Raw genomic sequence first — 16,858 nt, forward strand, 5'->3', positions numbered from 1 at the left:
AGACCTACTCCTTTTAGCAATTTCTTGGCATCATATAGGGAGTTAGGTATTGTATTGTTTAATGGTAAGACATCTTTTAGGGCACCTAAAAATACTTCAAAACTAACCTCATACCACCCAAATTGACCCTTGATATGTTGGAATTTCAATAATCCACTAAGTGTATTATACTTTGACCCTACGTAAAGTGGCTTCTCACATTCTTCAAGAAGTGACGCCAATGAATCGGGGTTTTTTTTCTACATCTTTGAAGGCATCATGTACTATATCTCATGTATAATCAAATTCGGGAGGAATAGATTTGTTAGGGCATCTAGAATCAAGCTCGGGTTGTCTTACTCCATGGAAAGACCAAACCTTATAACTTTCATCGAAGCCATAGGCAAACAGATGATAGCGCACGGTCTGAATTGAGTGGTGCCACAAATTGATACAATATATACAAGGACATCGAATAAGATCTGAATTTGGATCATTACTTTGTGCAAACTCTAGAAAAGTGTTTACACCCACTTCATATGCATCAGATAACCTATCAGACGAAATCCATCATTTATCCATAGACCATTACTTACCAACCTAAATAATTATAAAGTATTAGCAAAACTACAACTTTATAACTGATGATTGATGAAATATTTATGTAAGATATGAAGAACAAAATGTTTACCCCAAATTTATTTTATTTACCCTTATGATACTTAGGAAGAAGGCAAAGATCTTTTGTCGACTGTCAAATACTTATTTTCTGCAAAACATAATGATTAAAACAACTAAATAATTATATTATTCACTCTTGAGGATGCAAATATTTCACCAAATTTTAGCATTCTTGGTGTTGTGATGGTTTCTGGTGCTTTAATCATGGATTCATTCCTTGGGAATTTTCAAGAAGCTATCTTTACCATGAATCCCGATACAACGTATGTGAGTTACATGTGACTTGATCTGTTTCCTGTATGTGAATAAAGCAATTGGTCAAAAAAGATGACTTTTTTATGTATGGTATAATATTGGCTTTCTTCATGCTGGTGTATTTTTTAAGACCTATTTGGAATGCTCACTAAGTTAACTAAAATACTTGAAATAAGTTAATTACTTCTGGTGGTTTACCTTTCAAAAACACACACCTCATATTATAAAAACTCACACATTTCATATTAATAACACACACACCCTTTATATTATAAAAACTCACTCGCACACATTTTATATTAAAACAGCACACACCCTTTATATTATAATAAGTCACACACACATTTCATATATACATTAAACACACACACGTATTGCATAATAAAAAGCACACACACATACATATATATTAAACACACACGTACTACATAATAAAAAAGCATACACACATAAATATATATTAAATACACACAAACTTACTGCATAATAAAAAAATAGACACACACTTACTGCATAATTAAAAAGCACACACGTGAATATATATTAAATACACACACTTACTGCATAATAAAAAAATATACACACAATTACTACATAATAAAAAATCTTTTATATCTACATTATTTTTATCAGTATATATACACAAATATGTTTTAACTAGTAAGTTTAGTTGTATTATTATGGTACATTCGGTTTGACACCATTTGTTTTGTACCTTGTTTTTTAATTCCTTTTTTTAACTTTAGTTTATATATCTTAAACTTAAAAATAAAGTTTTCACTTTCCTAGCCTAACTCATGATTCGTAACCCAGGAAAGATTCAGATTGATGAAATCATAATTTTTATGAATATATTTCTTTTGAAGTGTGTTTGTAATATTTTTAACATCCATAATTAGAGTTTATTTTAAACATAGTTATACTTACATGTTTTTTCATAATAAAGAAATATTTGGGTCAAAAGGTTAAAATTGGTCGAACCAAATTGGTTTTGATTGGGATAATCATATCGCACTGGAACACTATTTGGCTGGTTATATTTGGAGGAATGTCAAACCGAGGTTAGTGGTTTGGCCAAGATTTTTAGGCCCAAGACGTTGTGCACTTGAATCCTATTTCAATTGCAATTAATGAGCATTTGCATAGATGCCAAAGTACCAAATGGACATATCTTACATATCAAAACTGGAAATTTCTTTAAGCTAGAGAAATGAAGTGTATGTGTTCACTGAAGCTCACCAGGCAGAAGTACAGTATGTGGAGAGAAACAAGCTTGATCTTGCAATACCAAAAAGATCTTTAGCCAATATTGTGAAAGGCCTACATCAAGTAAAGAATATTAAGTCTAAATAAAAACGCTTTGTAATATAAATAACTTGTAGGTCTTATAAAGATAATTACAGGACAATAAAAAGAATATAAAACAAAAACCCTGATAATCGTGTTCTTTTTCCACGTATAGTTATGGTAATTGCTTATAATGAATTTAGAAGAACGAAGAATAAAGGTGTGGATAGATGATCATCGAAATTCAGAAAGATCCTAAATTTCATACTTTCATCTTCACTGACAGTGGTTAGTTGGAGTCATTTCGTATGTTGTCAGGTGGTGAAGACAGAAATTCGGTAGATGGGTTCACAAATTGACTAGTTTGACATAGAATAATGCTAGAAATTAGAGGAATGCAAATTTGCTGAAAGCTAAGAAAATTTTATTAACAATTAACGAATTAAAACGCTGGTTAGTTAAATAAAAGTAAAACACATAACTACAAACCATATCTAGAGCAGATGAGTAAGAAATACTATTTTGAGGACAAGGGGACAAACAAATATGTATCGTTTTCCAAGTCCTTGGCGATGTACTATAAGCGCATGAATCAAATAAACTGGAAGATAAACAAGTATTGCTCTTTTGTATGCTTAGAAAAAGAATGAAAATGCATGCCAACTACATGACTGTTTTCATGTATGATCTGCAAAATCCACATCTTATGTTGAGTTATCAAAGATTACCTTTCCACATAAACCTTTATGCAATGATAAACAACTTTTTAGAGATAAATTAGATAACCACAAGCCAAGGTTCCTGAACTGCGCAAATAATAAAAATTATTTATTTTTAACTTAGCGTATATCAATAGTTGACCAGCAATCACAATGCTATATTACTTTACTTCTCTCAACCGTATCTTCTTTTCCTTAATTGAGGTTCTTAGTAGCAATCAAGAGATAATATCGAGTCAAGAACTGTTCCAATTATAAACAAAATTCAAAATTTATGACCTTCTCTGTCTAAATAGATCATTGTTTATATGATTTACCAAAAGTCCATTTTCCTACCAATCTTGTTATATTGACAAGAAATTTCTCTCTTTTAGTATCAACACTAAAAACATGAACTTTACAAATACTAAACTCCACCCACTTATTTCAAATTGGTAGTTAGAATTTTCTACGTAAATAAATGCAAGTATATTCATTAAATTTCTTCAAATAGAACTGAAGTTGAAACTACATGATGATAAAAGATCCAAATTTAAGTGGATGTTTATAAGACCCTGAAAAGAAAATCAAGAAGAAAGATTAATCAACTTTCTAGAGGTTAATCAGCTCTCCTATAGTTTACATCCAAGTGGATCCAAATAAATGGGTATTTATACTTCTTAAAATGTCGTAAACTGTCTATTTAAGGGGGTGTTTAGTTTTAGTGATTATGTGATATGGAAAATTATAAATAAATAAACAATTGTAAATCAAATCAATCCTCCATGCCCTTAAATTATTGTTGATCGAATCTCGTGTTCTAGCCCATCTCCACTTCCACTTTCTCTAATTCACCCAATGATTCTTTATAAAGCCTAATTCACTAGTAAATTAACCATACCCAAAAGTTGGAATTCCGTAGAAGTTTAAGTTTCATGATTGTTTAGTAAACAAGAAAGAAGAACATATAACTGGAAAAGCAAACTCCATGTCTTCACATATGCCTAACACTATAGCACTAGTTGAAAAGAAAGTAAGAGTTACTTGGTTTGCTTTCCATATTACGGAAAATCATGTCAACCACCGAAGATAACACACCACTTTGAGTTTCAGTTAAAATGAACATTAACAAACACACATTGTTTCTCCCGTTGCCGTAGAGAAAGGGTTTTACACACAAATTCACAGGAATATAACATAAGTAATTTGTAAGACCAGAAACCCAACTTGAATGGTGGAATAGAGAACGAGGAATACCTGTGGAAACCCTTAAATTTTGACTCCCTTTATCTGCGTTGTGGTGAATGGAGAAACCAGTGGACCGAGAGGCCTTGTGAGACTGCAGATTGTTTGACTTGAATATTTGAACTGTTGCTATATTTCGTCTGCATTGTGGTGAATGACGAAACCAGTGGATCAACTGAGAGGCCTTGTGAGAGTGCAGATTCAGCTGTGCTAATCGGAATAAAAAGAGAAAAAAGGGGGGAAGCATGCGTGCGTGAAATGATGCAAAGAGAAAAAGGGAAACATAGGTTTAGTGTGAAATGATGATTGAGGAGAACTAGAAGCGGCAAAGCATATATGTGCACGTATGTGATGAAAATTATGAGGGGAAATTAAAAGATGACTTTTAGAGATGACACACAATGAAAAGTGTATTCCGTGTGTTTGCTAAATTTTTGGATTATGACTATTAAATATGACACACATTATTGTAAGTCATAAATCGTTCAGATTTTAAGAAACATTACATTTTTTTTATGACACACATTTTTTGCAAGTCATAAATTAACATGTGTCATCGTTCGTGTGTCATTAAATATATATTTTCTTGTAGTGGTTGGTCGAAATCAGTTCCTACGGATTAATGTAATAATTAGATAAATAATCTAAATAGACAACTAAAAATATCAACTATCTCTCACGCTCAGCATGGGTAATACGAGTCGGTTTGAAAGTCACGGGTAACGGTGAGGGAACGGTAAATCCCTTTGTACTTCGATATCTCCTGCAAAATTACGATATTCAACTTAGATCCCAATATACAAATTTTCAGATTATAGGAATAATTTAACGTCAACAATCAAACCCTTTTGTACTGCTTTTGTACTGCTTTGTTTCGTTCTTTCAAGTGTTCTATTTGTTCTAAATTTTACAAACAAATTACTTTTAAGCGATTTTTCAAAGTTTGATCTTTGTAATTTCTTCTTAAGAAGGGTTGTATACTAGATACTTTGGGGTATAAGTGTATTATAAGGTTACTCCTTGTCCTAAAATGTTTGAACAAATTAGTGAATTTATTGAAATCCTTATTGTGGAAGCTAATGTAGTGGATGTAGACTTTATTGAAGAAGTTGAACCACTCAAATTGTTTGTCTTTGATTTTCTTGCTAAAAGCTTCTATCAATTTTTTTAGTTAATTTACCCCATCTTGGTCATTCCATTGGTTCGATTGGCTCAACAAAACCCATTTTAATAACATGTCACGTCATCAAACTAACGACATCTACGTTCAAGTTTAGATCCAAGTGACCAAAACTTAATAAAACGATGACATAAATAATCAAAACTTAATAAAACAATAATGTTGAATTAATAATATTAATGAAACAGCTTGAAAGTTGAAAGACGTATGTGTACACATATTCAAACATATAATTTTCTTCAATTTATTTAATTAAGAATTTGTGGAGTTACGCCTTTGTTATAGTATTAAAAAAAATATCAGCTACCGGCATATATTACAAGTCTACAACTCAACATATTATCTATCCTCAAATATCATATTAACATCATAAATTATCATATTAACATCATAATAATTAATGATGAATAAATTATATTTTAATTTAAAAATAGCATTGGGTACAATATAAATCCAAAAACCATATTATTTTAAAAAGAATATAAGAATTTCAAATTTCATTGCCTAAATTTTATCTTTTATAAAAAAATCTTTAAACAAAAAATCCTATAAAAGCCACATCCAAAATATCAGATTCATCATTTCAGTTCTTCCACATAGAGTCGATCAATGTAGTCAATTTTGATGGAATGGTCGCTTTAATCAGTTTTTCAATAAATATATAAAATTCAAAATGAAAGAATACAGGTAGTTCTATCATAGAGCAATCTAATTTAAGATTAAGGAAAGACACGACAAAAAATGTTATGAAAAATCATAACATTTTTTATTGAGTGCAACTTAAAATGTTAACTCTTTAACATTTTCGGTTCAACATAAAATGTTAAGAAAAATATAACATTTTCGATTGTATAAAAAAATTTACAATCAAAAAATATTAAAAAAATTAACATATTATGTTACATCCAATAAAAAAATATTATATTTTTATAATTTTTTTATCGCGTCTTTCCTTAATTTTAAATTGAACTATTTTTTTTAAAAAAAATAAATAAATTGGGCTACTTTTCCTTATACTCTGCCGGAAGAATACGCCATCCCTAAAAACAACAAATAAACGAAATAAAAGTTGCTTTAGTGTGTATTTTTTTTTTCCTTTTATGCAAATCATTCACATTTACTAACATAAAATTACTAACTCACCATATTATGAATTAGTCACAAGATTTAGAAAAGAAAATCTAAATTAAGTTTCCAGTTTCAAAACCAATTAATATAAGTGACATTTGAGTGGAAAAAAATAAACACTATGTTAAATAGATTCAACCAGTAAACCCATAATTAACTTTAAATAAATAAATAAACTCATAACTTCATAATCTTGGACACGACATTTAGCTTCATAAAAGCAAACAAACAAATAGGGGTGTAAATGAACAAAGTGTTCGGTGAATTGTTCGTGAACCGTTCATATAACGTTCGTTTATTAAGCTAAATAAACGAGTATGAACAAAAATTTTATGTTCAATTAATAAACGAACGAACACGAATAAAGGTGTGTTCGATTCATTATGTTCATGAACAAGCTCATTTATGTGGTCGTTTACGAGCTCGTTTATATGATCATGAACAAGCCTGTTTAAAAGCTCGTTTAATTTTTTATATTTAAAATATTAGTAAAGGTACATACTAAATTGAATGATTGTTATAATATGGAGTTTAAATTATAAATTATTAGACGTTTAAGCATCAATTAAATAGTTTGACCATTTTATCTTAATTGATAAACAAAAGCCCTTTTCCAGCCGATTCTTCTATGCTTTCTTTACCCCTTTTTTCCTCAACCCCTAAACTAACAAACAATCAAACCCTAAGCTATCAATCTATCATCTCTGCTATTAAATCTTAATGCTTCCGATCATCTCCCCGTTCGGCTGTGGTACCAGGTAAGAGTTTTTTTATAGGGTTTATAAGATTCCTTCAGTGTCTGAAAACTGAGCAACTAAGAAAAGCCTTTTCGGGTCTTTCCTCTTTCAGTTTCTTCTATCTCCCTTTTTTTTTATCGTATGTTTAATCTAACTATGTTACATCTGATCATCTCAATACAATATATACTAGGATCTATCATGGTTGGCCCTTTTCTGCATTTATTCTGGAATTGAAAATGATTTTCGTTTTACACTAAAAGAGAATTTTTTTTGTTTTGTTTCGGTGGGGATGATCTTGGGATAATCTGCCGAGATCTATGTAGATTGTGTTTTGAAGAACTGTATTGTGCATTTGAATTTTTCCAAAAGAGACCCTTGTTGAAGTCTCTATACAATATGCACCCAGAAAAATGTTGGAATCGGCAGCATAAAAATGCCTTGTTTTAGTTCTTTTATTCAAATGTGATGTTTTCAGTAACAAGAATGAAAGAAAATTCACAAATGAACCGTACAGGAAGTTATGAATAAATCTTTTCTATTAAAATGATAAAAGAAACAAATTATTTTAGGTTAGTTATGGATAAATCTTTTCTATTCGCTAATGGATTCTCAAGTATCTTTCAACATTGTTAGCATTCGTTCCTGTTCTATAATAGCTAGGAGTAGGAGTATTAAGTTTAGGTCATTTTTATAATGATGAGATGTGATCATTGGTACTCTGATTTTGTAATTTGTAATCTGATTTTTTTTATCAGGCGGTGCTCCGGGTTCTTGACATTCATACTTGCATCTGGAAACCAAAATTCCTGTTCTCAAATTATTGGCTCATTCTGGTTGAGTTGGTTTTTGAGTACGGGTCCAGGTTTCCTTATGCTCGGCTCATTTTGAATTTGGGTTATTTCGGCTCAGATTCTTTAGATTTAATTATTTTAGTTTAAGTCATTTCAATTTTAGGTAAGATTCAACGTTTCAGATCAGATTATTTTGAATTTATATCATTTAGGTTATGGTATTCTGATTATTTCAACTCATTTATCCGAGTAATTTCCATGCTTATGTTGTTTCCGAATTTGTAGATCTAAATTATGATCAAATTAGCTAGACCTTACTGCCTTATTGTTTTGGCATAATCACACACAAAAACATAATCTCTTAATATTTGTCAATATAGAATATTCTTGATGTTTCATTACAAGTTTTTTTTTAGTGTTAAAGTTTGCGGTACATGTTTAGTTGCTATGAATTTTGACATATATATTTTTTCTAAACTAATCAACAGGACCTTGACATCTCACATGGGTCTGGCTGCATAATGTTGAAAAGTCAAATTGTTCGAAGTCTTAATGAGTGCAACTTTAGTAATTTAAATTATCTTTCAAGCTGTTATATTTTTGTTAAGTTTGCAGTATATGTTTAGTTGCTCTGAATTTATGTTATCAACTTTAGTAAATACTGTTAGTATGTTTTAAAATTATATTTTGTTATTGAGAATGTTATATAAGTTTTATTAGGTGATTCTGTTTAATTTGTTCTTTTCTTTTTGTTTGGTAACATTTTGGAATTGTTCATGAACATGTTCGCGAATGCTAATCTAACATGTTCACGAACGCTAAATGAACATGTTCGCGAACGTTAAACGAACACGTTTACGAACATTTAAAAGAACATGTTCACGAACAATAAACGAACACATTAACGAACGTTAAGTAAACGAACACGAGCATGATATGAAAAAAATTAAATAAACACAAACCGAACACGAACACATTTAAAAATAAACTAACAAACACAAACATAGTCTTGTTCGTTTAAGCTCGGTTCATTTACACCCCTACAAACAAACATGAATAAAAGATATCAAAATCAAAATAGATTTCTCTAACATGATTATGATGTGTGAGGAAATAACAAATATAATATTAATAAACAAAACCATATTTAAATATGTACATCCAATGATGTAAACAACAATATGATAGTACCATTCAATAAGAACAATCAAACGACCGAATAAGAGATCAAGTCGAGTTTCCATAAACCAGAACCATCAAAGCTGCAAATTCTCTTTTCTTTTCTTGTTTTTTCTCATTTAGTTATATGTAGACTGAAGAACAAGTTATATTCAAAATTCTTACCTTCTATGGGCCAATGATAATAATAATACAGAATTCATCAAAATGTTGAAAGGAGTCACCTTTAACTTCTTCCTTTACAGTATTTAGCAAATTAGAAGAAAATCCTCTGAAAAATGAATTCCTCGGCCTCGATGGTTTCTGCTTCTTTGTTATATGTAGGGGGAAGACGATGACCAAATAAAACCCAGGTTGCAGATGGGAGGCCGCCCGGGGTGATTATTTAACTAAAAACCTCCAAAGGATTAGTCATTTCTTATTCATCGTGCTGGTATCAAGTTTCCTCTTCAGATGCGATCTCTCTGCACTGAATGGAATAGTTAAAGAATCAACTCAGTGACCTAACATTTTCTTCAAACTCCTCCCATCGTTTCTACTTTTTCCACCCAACTCTCTCCCTCTTTTCCCATACTAGAAAATAGAATGTAAAGCAACTTTGAAAAATTACATGTTCTTTGATAATTTTCATTTAATGATATTTAGAGAACTAAGTAAATTTCAAACTCATCATCCAATCAATAGAAGTTCTCCTCGAAGTCATAATTTTTTACTTATAGATAAATTAAACTAGTTTAAAAATAAAATCAAATTATCTAGGACCCAATGATCATCTAAAAAAATTTCACCCGTAAGTCATCTTATTATATATACACACATACGCATGCAGAGACTTGCAAAAACACCTAAACATATTGCACCTTAGTTTGCTCGAGTGATTTCTTTACTTGTTCCTGAGGCAATATATCGTTCTAGGCTTTTAGCGCTTAGAGTAGGCTTGAAAACACTGACCCATAACCCTAAAAGAGACTCCCAGCATTGCATGATATCAATTTTTTCTTAAGAAACTTTACAGCAAGATGATGAACCAATTTGGCTCTATCCTCCTATAGACAATCTACTTGGAAGAAATTCTCTTGTGAAGGATGTCGATGGTGAAATTCTTCTCAAGATGCCTCGTATCTAAAGAGAGATACCTACGTTAGGGCTTATACAAAATTTGTAGTAGAACTTTCAAACCCTTCCATTGAGCTCAACTTCTTTTATTCCATCTAGAAAGATCGCTAAGCACTTTGAGAAAGATTCACTACTACACAGTGGAAAGTGCTTGTACTTTATAAATTCACATGATTAGGAGCTTAAGGTGTTCTACAACTTCTTGAATTGCATAAGAACAAGAAAGAGCATACCCTAGATTAAGACTTAACTATAGAGGTTAATATAATTGCTTTAACCCATTTCAACAGGGCAACAGGCATTCACTATTCTGTCCAAGACTACCGAAGATGATTCTATTTAATAGTATTTTTACAAGGTTTAATTTCCACACTCATGTTGAACATTTCAATCCCTTATAATGCTAACTATTATTAAATGATCATGCAATAGCTGTTACCTGTTAATTGTAGCTCTACTCTGTGGTTTTGCGCCAAAGATGGAAAAATCTACAGACATTGTCACTTGTTCATTCTTTCCTGTAATGTCACCAGCTGCCTGTCCCACTTCACCAGCACACTCATTGATCTTCTCCTCTTGGTTGGAATTACCTTCAAACCTCTCAGGAGCTGCCATTAGTCTCCTTGATTTTCGTTGGGGAGAAAGGACAGTGGGACCATCCTGGGGATTAAAAATCTGGTGCTCGCGACTTAGGAGCAGGCCTAGGGAGCATAGCTGGATCTGTGGTAGAGGTGCTGATGAAAAATACCTGAACAGAAACAATATGAGAAAAAGAAACCAAATTTGTCCTCATATTTCTAATTGACTGAATCCGCATACCAGTGCTCTAATGCTTGTTGCACTGAAATCCTAGCTTTTGGGTCATAAGTAAACATTTTTTATAACAGATCTAAAGCATCACCACTGGCCATCGGAAACAATGAATGCAAAGGTGGTGCAGGAACATATTGGTATTCTACATAATCAGGAAGGTATATCATATCTGGCCATTGGGAAGATGTTGGCGTACCAAAAGCTGCAAAGATCTTTCCTAATTGATCAATGTCACTTGTGCCCTATGCCCCTATCAAATGTTAAATTTTGAATCAATGAAAATGTGAAAATATAGTAGGTATCATACTTTATATAGATGACATATAGGTACAGAGCTTTGTACCAAAGAAATAACTCGCCAAAAAAAATCACATGCATTAAAAACACTGAAGGAAGTTAGGTTCACCTGCAGAAATGGTCGTCGTAGGAAAAGTTCAGTAAATACACAGGCAACAGCCCAAACATCCACGGCAGAAGTATATTGTTTGGCACCAAAAAGTAACTCAGGAGCTCTGTACCAGCGAGCAAAGACCTATATATAGTTCCATAAAAATACAACTGCTCAAAGAGAGATACAATAGATGTTGAAATAACAATAAAGAAGTGTTTCTAAATCAAAAGCTAATTACATAGAATGTGAAAAAAGCAAAAAGGAACATAAAATTCATCAGACAACACATTGTTGTTTGATGCGTTGTTAGCATCTCTCCATAAACCCTTATATTTGCATGTTTTCTATAAAATACTAAACTAAGTCATCAATGATAAAACCAAAGATACCGAATCATGAATATATCACAGAATATCGATGGATATTTACTGGGAAAACAGCATGCATGTTTTTGCGTACAAAACCAAGTGGATGCATAACTAATAAAGCCAAATGTAGAAAACTGGTAACTAAAATCGGACACAAAGATATAAACCCAGTTTCGAGACTTTTCCCACAGAAACATGATATTTTGTGTGTGTGTTGGGGGGGGGGGGGGGGGGCAGAGTTTCTGCTGCGAGGGTCAATTCTTCCGCTAAAGGTTAGCAAGGCATGGCACTAGGTAAGTTTATTCTTTGAAGAAAAAGACAAGTAGTCAATGTAAAGATAGTAAGATACAACAAAACACACTTATTGGGAGCTATAAGCTTACCTGGTGAGTAAACCTGCGATCTGGACTCCCAAATACGCGTGCTAAACCAAAATCAGCAAGTTTAAGTTGTCCGTTGGGTCCTATTAGCAAATTATTTGGCTTCATATCCCTGTAAAGTACAATTAAGAGTCGAGCAATTTAAGAAGCAGCAACCGTTAAACTAGAGGAAGAGCAGACAGAAATAAGACCTATGTAAAACCCATTTTCGGTGGCAAAAAGCAAGCCCTTTCAATGTCATTTGAAAGTAAGATTTGATGTGTGAGAGAAAAATATTCCGGTCTCGGATAACAGCTTCAAGGTCGGTCTCCATGAACTCAAACGCAAGATGCAATTTACCTTTGAGTGGGAATGCATCTGTTAACTCGATTATATTTGGATCTTTAAGCTCCTTAAGAAGTTTAATTTCTCTGAGTGCTGTAAAATTAACCCCTTCCTTTTGCTTCCCGAGACGAATTTTCTTAATTGCAACAGTCTGTCCTGTCTGCAATGGACCAACAATAAACAAATCTCATAACAGTCAGTCAACAATTAATCTAGTAACCAGAGATGCCTAATGTCATTGTTTTTGCTACTTTCCCAAAAGCTCATTTGGCTACCAAAAACAATTACTAACATTATAATTACGTGCAACACAAAGCTGGGAGAACAAAATACTACATTCAAGTCCAAGGCAGCCCAGCATTCGTCTTCAGCTACTACATTCAATTAGATGCTTACAATTAGAAAAGGAAAGAGCTTTCGGAAGTTAGGGTTACCTTCGTATCGATGGCTTTGTAGACAACACCGTAAGTACCTTCACCAAGAACCTCTCGTTTCAGATACCTATCCGCCACTCTCTTCGACTCATCCGTTTCTGTCATTTTTATTATATTTTCTTTATTTTAATTAAAATTGATTTTTTTATTGTAATTTTCACAACGATTTTCTCTTGTTTTCTCCAATTTTCCGTTTCTGATCTTAAAACCAATTTTCAAACGCAAAAGCAAAGTGTGAAACTTTTTCGATTCCTCAGCTCTGGATGAAGGGAGAGAACACAATAGAATCGATTGGAAATGATCGGAAGAGCTTTGGAAACCAAATATACCATTCAAGTATAGAGTTTAGCCAAACATCAAATTTTGGTTATAATATAATTCTTGGTGAAAATAAGCTATGGCGACGGAACAGAATGGATATTTCTTGAACTCTAATTTATCAAAGAATAAAGGCTAAACTAATTCTTACTATTTAAACTATCAGTTTTAATCCGTTTTATTATTTATACCTTTAGTTTTTTTAAATTATATCTAATTTTTAGTTTTTATTTTATTTTAGCACTCACAATTAAAAACTTAACGGATGGGCTAACGGGTCATAGCTTTGGTAGACGGATAATCAATCCGAACGGTGAACCACGAGAGAATAACGAGTTGACCAACATTGTTCAGTTTAAGACCCATCGGACGGTTGACGAAGGAGATTGGAGGATGAAGAAGTCAAGAGTACATCATTGATTTGGGAAGATTGAGGCATTTTCCAGTGAAACACAAGTCGAAATCACGTTCAGTGGCTCAAAAAGTTACTGGTTGAAAAATTTGGGTTTCATCGGTCGAAAGATGCGACGGCCGACGATGGTAGACATGACGACCGACGAGCTCATTCGTTAAGTTTTAACAATGGGTACTAAAATGAAATAAAAACTAAATATTATGTATGATTTAAAAAAAATGAAAGTTTAGATATTAAAACATAAAAAAACTAATAGTTTAGTTATTAAATGCATAAAAAACCCAAGAATAAATTATAAAATAGTACCTCTATTATAAGGTACATTTTATTTAATTTACTTAATTATAAAAAGTTACAAATTAGTCCCCCAAGTTATCAAGAAATAATATTGACATAATAAATTTATGCTTTAATTTTTACACACTATTATAAGTTGATTCAAATTTTAAAAACTTAACGCTAAACATTTAAACATTATAACAAATTAATCATATAACATATCGAGTCATCTTAATAGTTAAAGAAAATATTATTTTCTTTAGAAAACTCGAGTAATAAGTTGATCTTAATTTTAAAGATTTAACACTCAATATTTAAATATTATACCAAATTAATTGCAAAACATATTGAGTAATCTCAGTGCTCAATAAATCTGTTATTTTATTAAATTCAAACATATGCATCTATACAAGGCAAAGTGAATTATCAATAGTTAATTTTTTAAAATAAATATTGTTTTTATGTTATTATTGTTGTTTTAAATTTTAAACTTATAAAACTTTATAATTTGTACTGCCAAATAAAACATTAAAAAATTAAGATTTAATTATGCTTTACCGATCAAACGTATCTAGGGAATTAAAATATATTTTAATTATTCAAGTATAATTAATAGATTAATTACTATATTTTCATACAACTACGCTGTGATGTCCAAACATCCTAAAAAGTTACATAGAAGGAACATGGTACTAAGTTAACCTTCAACAATTTGGATTCCATGACTCACCTATAATTAAGACTGTAAACAAATTGAATGAATACGAACAAAATGTTTTAATATTTATTCGTTTAATTTTAGTCTAACAAAAGAACAAACATAATAACTAAACAAACAGACTTCTTATTTTTGTTCGTTCATTAAGGATTATAGTTTGTTCGTATTCTTTTGTTAAAATAATAAACAAACACAAATGTACAAATATAAATGAATACAAACAAACAAGCATAAACCAACAAATATAAATATAATCAAGCTTACATTTGAGAAGATTTTTTTCTTTCAAAATAATTTTAGGTTTATATCATCTTCAATTGATATGAGAATTTTTTTATTTGGATTTAAAATGAATTAGATTTTAAAATATTAATAGGTTTAAGATTAAAATTTAAGGTAAACTACACAAATTATCATAAATATTCGTATAAGTTTTCGTTTTTCCCAATGTTTTAAAAGTATCAACTTGGTCACTAACATTATCGATCTGTAACAAATTAGTCACCCTACGTTATCAGCCGTTACGGAAAGTAATGAAATGCTTACGTGGCCTGCTAAATTAATGACATGACACTATTTTTTCACACATTTGGCTTTTCAAAACTGACTGACCTTCCAGCTTCTTCGTTCTTTTTTCTTAAAAACTAGAGGAGCTAGTTTGAAGAAAAAAAAGTTTCGAACCGAACAGTAGCTGAAGCTCATTGAGTTTTTCGATCACTGCCAAGCCTAGTTTGAGTGGATTAGAGTCAATGGCGTCAAGGTGATCGATTGCAGGTGAAACTCGGATAGCTATCTGCACCGATTGCTTCAGCTATAGCTCGAACGAATTGCATTAAGAATTTATACCGGTTTGCCAATGATCCACCGAAACATGAGTTCGATCATTGATCCCATCTTTTAAGAATTGGTCGGTTAGATATGCATGTGCTCCATAAATCTCGGTCCCATCAAAACCTGAAAGTTATAGTCACAATATGCAATACAATCATTGTGCCAATGGAAAGTGAAGATTAGTTAATCTAACCGGCTCGAATTGCATTCAAGGCTGCCTTGTCGTAGTGTTTGACAACGTCTTCTATTTTCGAGATGTGTAGAGCTCAACGTTTCAATGTCGTAGCTCGCAGGAGGCATAAGAATTCTCCACCTACACGAGATGAACTTGTTTGTCGATGATATCAGTGTCGCTCCGCCAGGTTGATACACTGAATGTGATGCACGACCAACAAGCCAGAGTTAACAGAAAATGATGCTTCCTTTCGCATGAACAACATCCACAATCTTCTTCCATGCTTCCACCTGTTCTTCATTATAGATCCTAGGAACATGTGGAAACCTGCTTCAACATTATTGCAACTATAATCACCATTTTTTGTCCCATCACCACAACATACTTGCTGCAGCACCCATGCCCTGCTACACCAACTGCAGCACCATACCCTGCTGCCCCATTCACCATGCCCTGCCATCTGCCTGCTCCACGCCATGCTCCTCACCAAATCAGCAGATTACATACAAAGAAAAAAAACGGAAAAAAGAATGTAATATGGGTTATAAAACCCTAAATCAGACTTCAAAAAACGTTCTCTTCTCCGACTTCAAAAACGAAAAATAAAAAATAAAAAAGGCGGATTTTTTAGTTATTTTTTACTTGTTAGTTTCGATTTTCCATTGTTGGTGGAGTGTGCGTGAGTAGCTATTCGAAACAAAATAGAGGGGTCGGGGGTCTTCGTTTCTTATTATTTTCACAGCAACCACAGGCATTTCTTTAGGGTTTTCGAACCATAACAGAGAATTAGAGAGAGGGTGAGTCTAGGTTTTGGTTTGTTTACCTTAGACACCGGAGTCGTCGTCGGAGGGCCTCGTCGACCGTCGGGGTCGGGTGGAGCCTTGCATGTAGTCTTAGCGTTTAGGGTGAGTTTCGAGCTCATCCACCCATCGTGGAAGTTGGCCGGAGCAAATATGGCCACCAAGCTATGGTGCTTCGTTGAGCATTGAGAGGCTTCTGAGGAGACGGTCGTGGGAATGGGAAGAGTGGAGAGCTTTTCCAAAGTGGAAAGAAGGTATCGTTTAAGCTTAGGTTAAAAGTTACTGAAGTTGGGTTACTTAGTTTTAAAACGGGTTAATTACGTTTTACTTATC

At 32.4% G+C, this 16,858-nt stretch overlaps 2 protein-coding genes and 1 long non-coding RNA gene across 4 annotated transcripts; 1 reads left to right on the plus strand and 2 right to left on the minus strand.

Annotated features, from left to right (window-relative positions):
• The first annotated feature begins 7,102 nt into the window (after nucleotides 1–7,102).
• On the plus strand, nucleotides 7,103–8,718 carry LOC120178794. Its single transcript, XR_005521543.1, has 2 exons — nucleotides 7,103–7,211; nucleotides 8,473–8,718. It is a non-coding gene; the product is annotated as an uncharacterized LOC120178794 (long non-coding RNA).
• A 1,996-nt stretch (nucleotides 8,719–10,714) lies between these two features.
• LOC120178779 (cyclin-dependent kinase D-1-like) lies at nucleotides 10,715–11,166 on the minus strand. The gene is made up of 2 exons (XM_039184576.1): nucleotides 11,028–11,166; nucleotides 10,715–10,939 (listed from the first exon to the last, which is right to left on the minus strand). The coding sequence occupies exons 1-2, from the start codon at nucleotides 11,094–11,096 to the stop codon at nucleotides 10,715–10,717; spliced, it is 294 nt and encodes a 97-aa protein (XP_039040507.1). The 5' UTR covers nucleotides 11,097–11,166.
• LOC120178790 (cyclin-dependent kinase D-1-like) lies at nucleotides 11,019–13,286 on the minus strand. Of its 2 annotated transcripts, none has more exons than XM_039184580.1 (5): nucleotides 12,990–13,277; nucleotides 12,423–12,715; nucleotides 12,235–12,343; nucleotides 11,499–11,624; nucleotides 11,019–11,334 (listed from the first exon to the last, which is right to left on the minus strand). In XM_039184580.1, exons 1-5 carry the CDS (start codon nucleotides 13,092–13,094, stop codon nucleotides 11,158–11,160), a joined length of 810 nt encoding a protein of 269 aa, XP_039040511.1. In that variant the 5' UTR covers nucleotides 13,095–13,277; the 3' UTR covers nucleotides 11,019–11,157. The 2 variants fall into 2 exon arrangements, with proteins under 2 accessions (XP_039040511.1, XP_039040512.1); XM_039184581.1 differs by having other exon boundaries at nucleotides 11,212–11,334; nucleotides 11,452–11,624; nucleotides 12,990–13,286.
• Between the last annotated feature and the right edge of the window lie 3,572 nt (nucleotides 13,287–16,858).

Source organism: Hibiscus syriacus, unplaced genomic scaffold (genome assembly GCF_006381635.1).
Source record: "Hibiscus syriacus cultivar Baekdansim isolate YM2019G1 unplaced genomic scaffold, ASM638163v2 tig00112382_pilon, whole genome shotgun sequence".
Taxonomy (NCBI): domain Eukaryota; kingdom Viridiplantae; phylum Streptophyta; class Magnoliopsida; order Malvales; family Malvaceae; genus Hibiscus; species Hibiscus syriacus.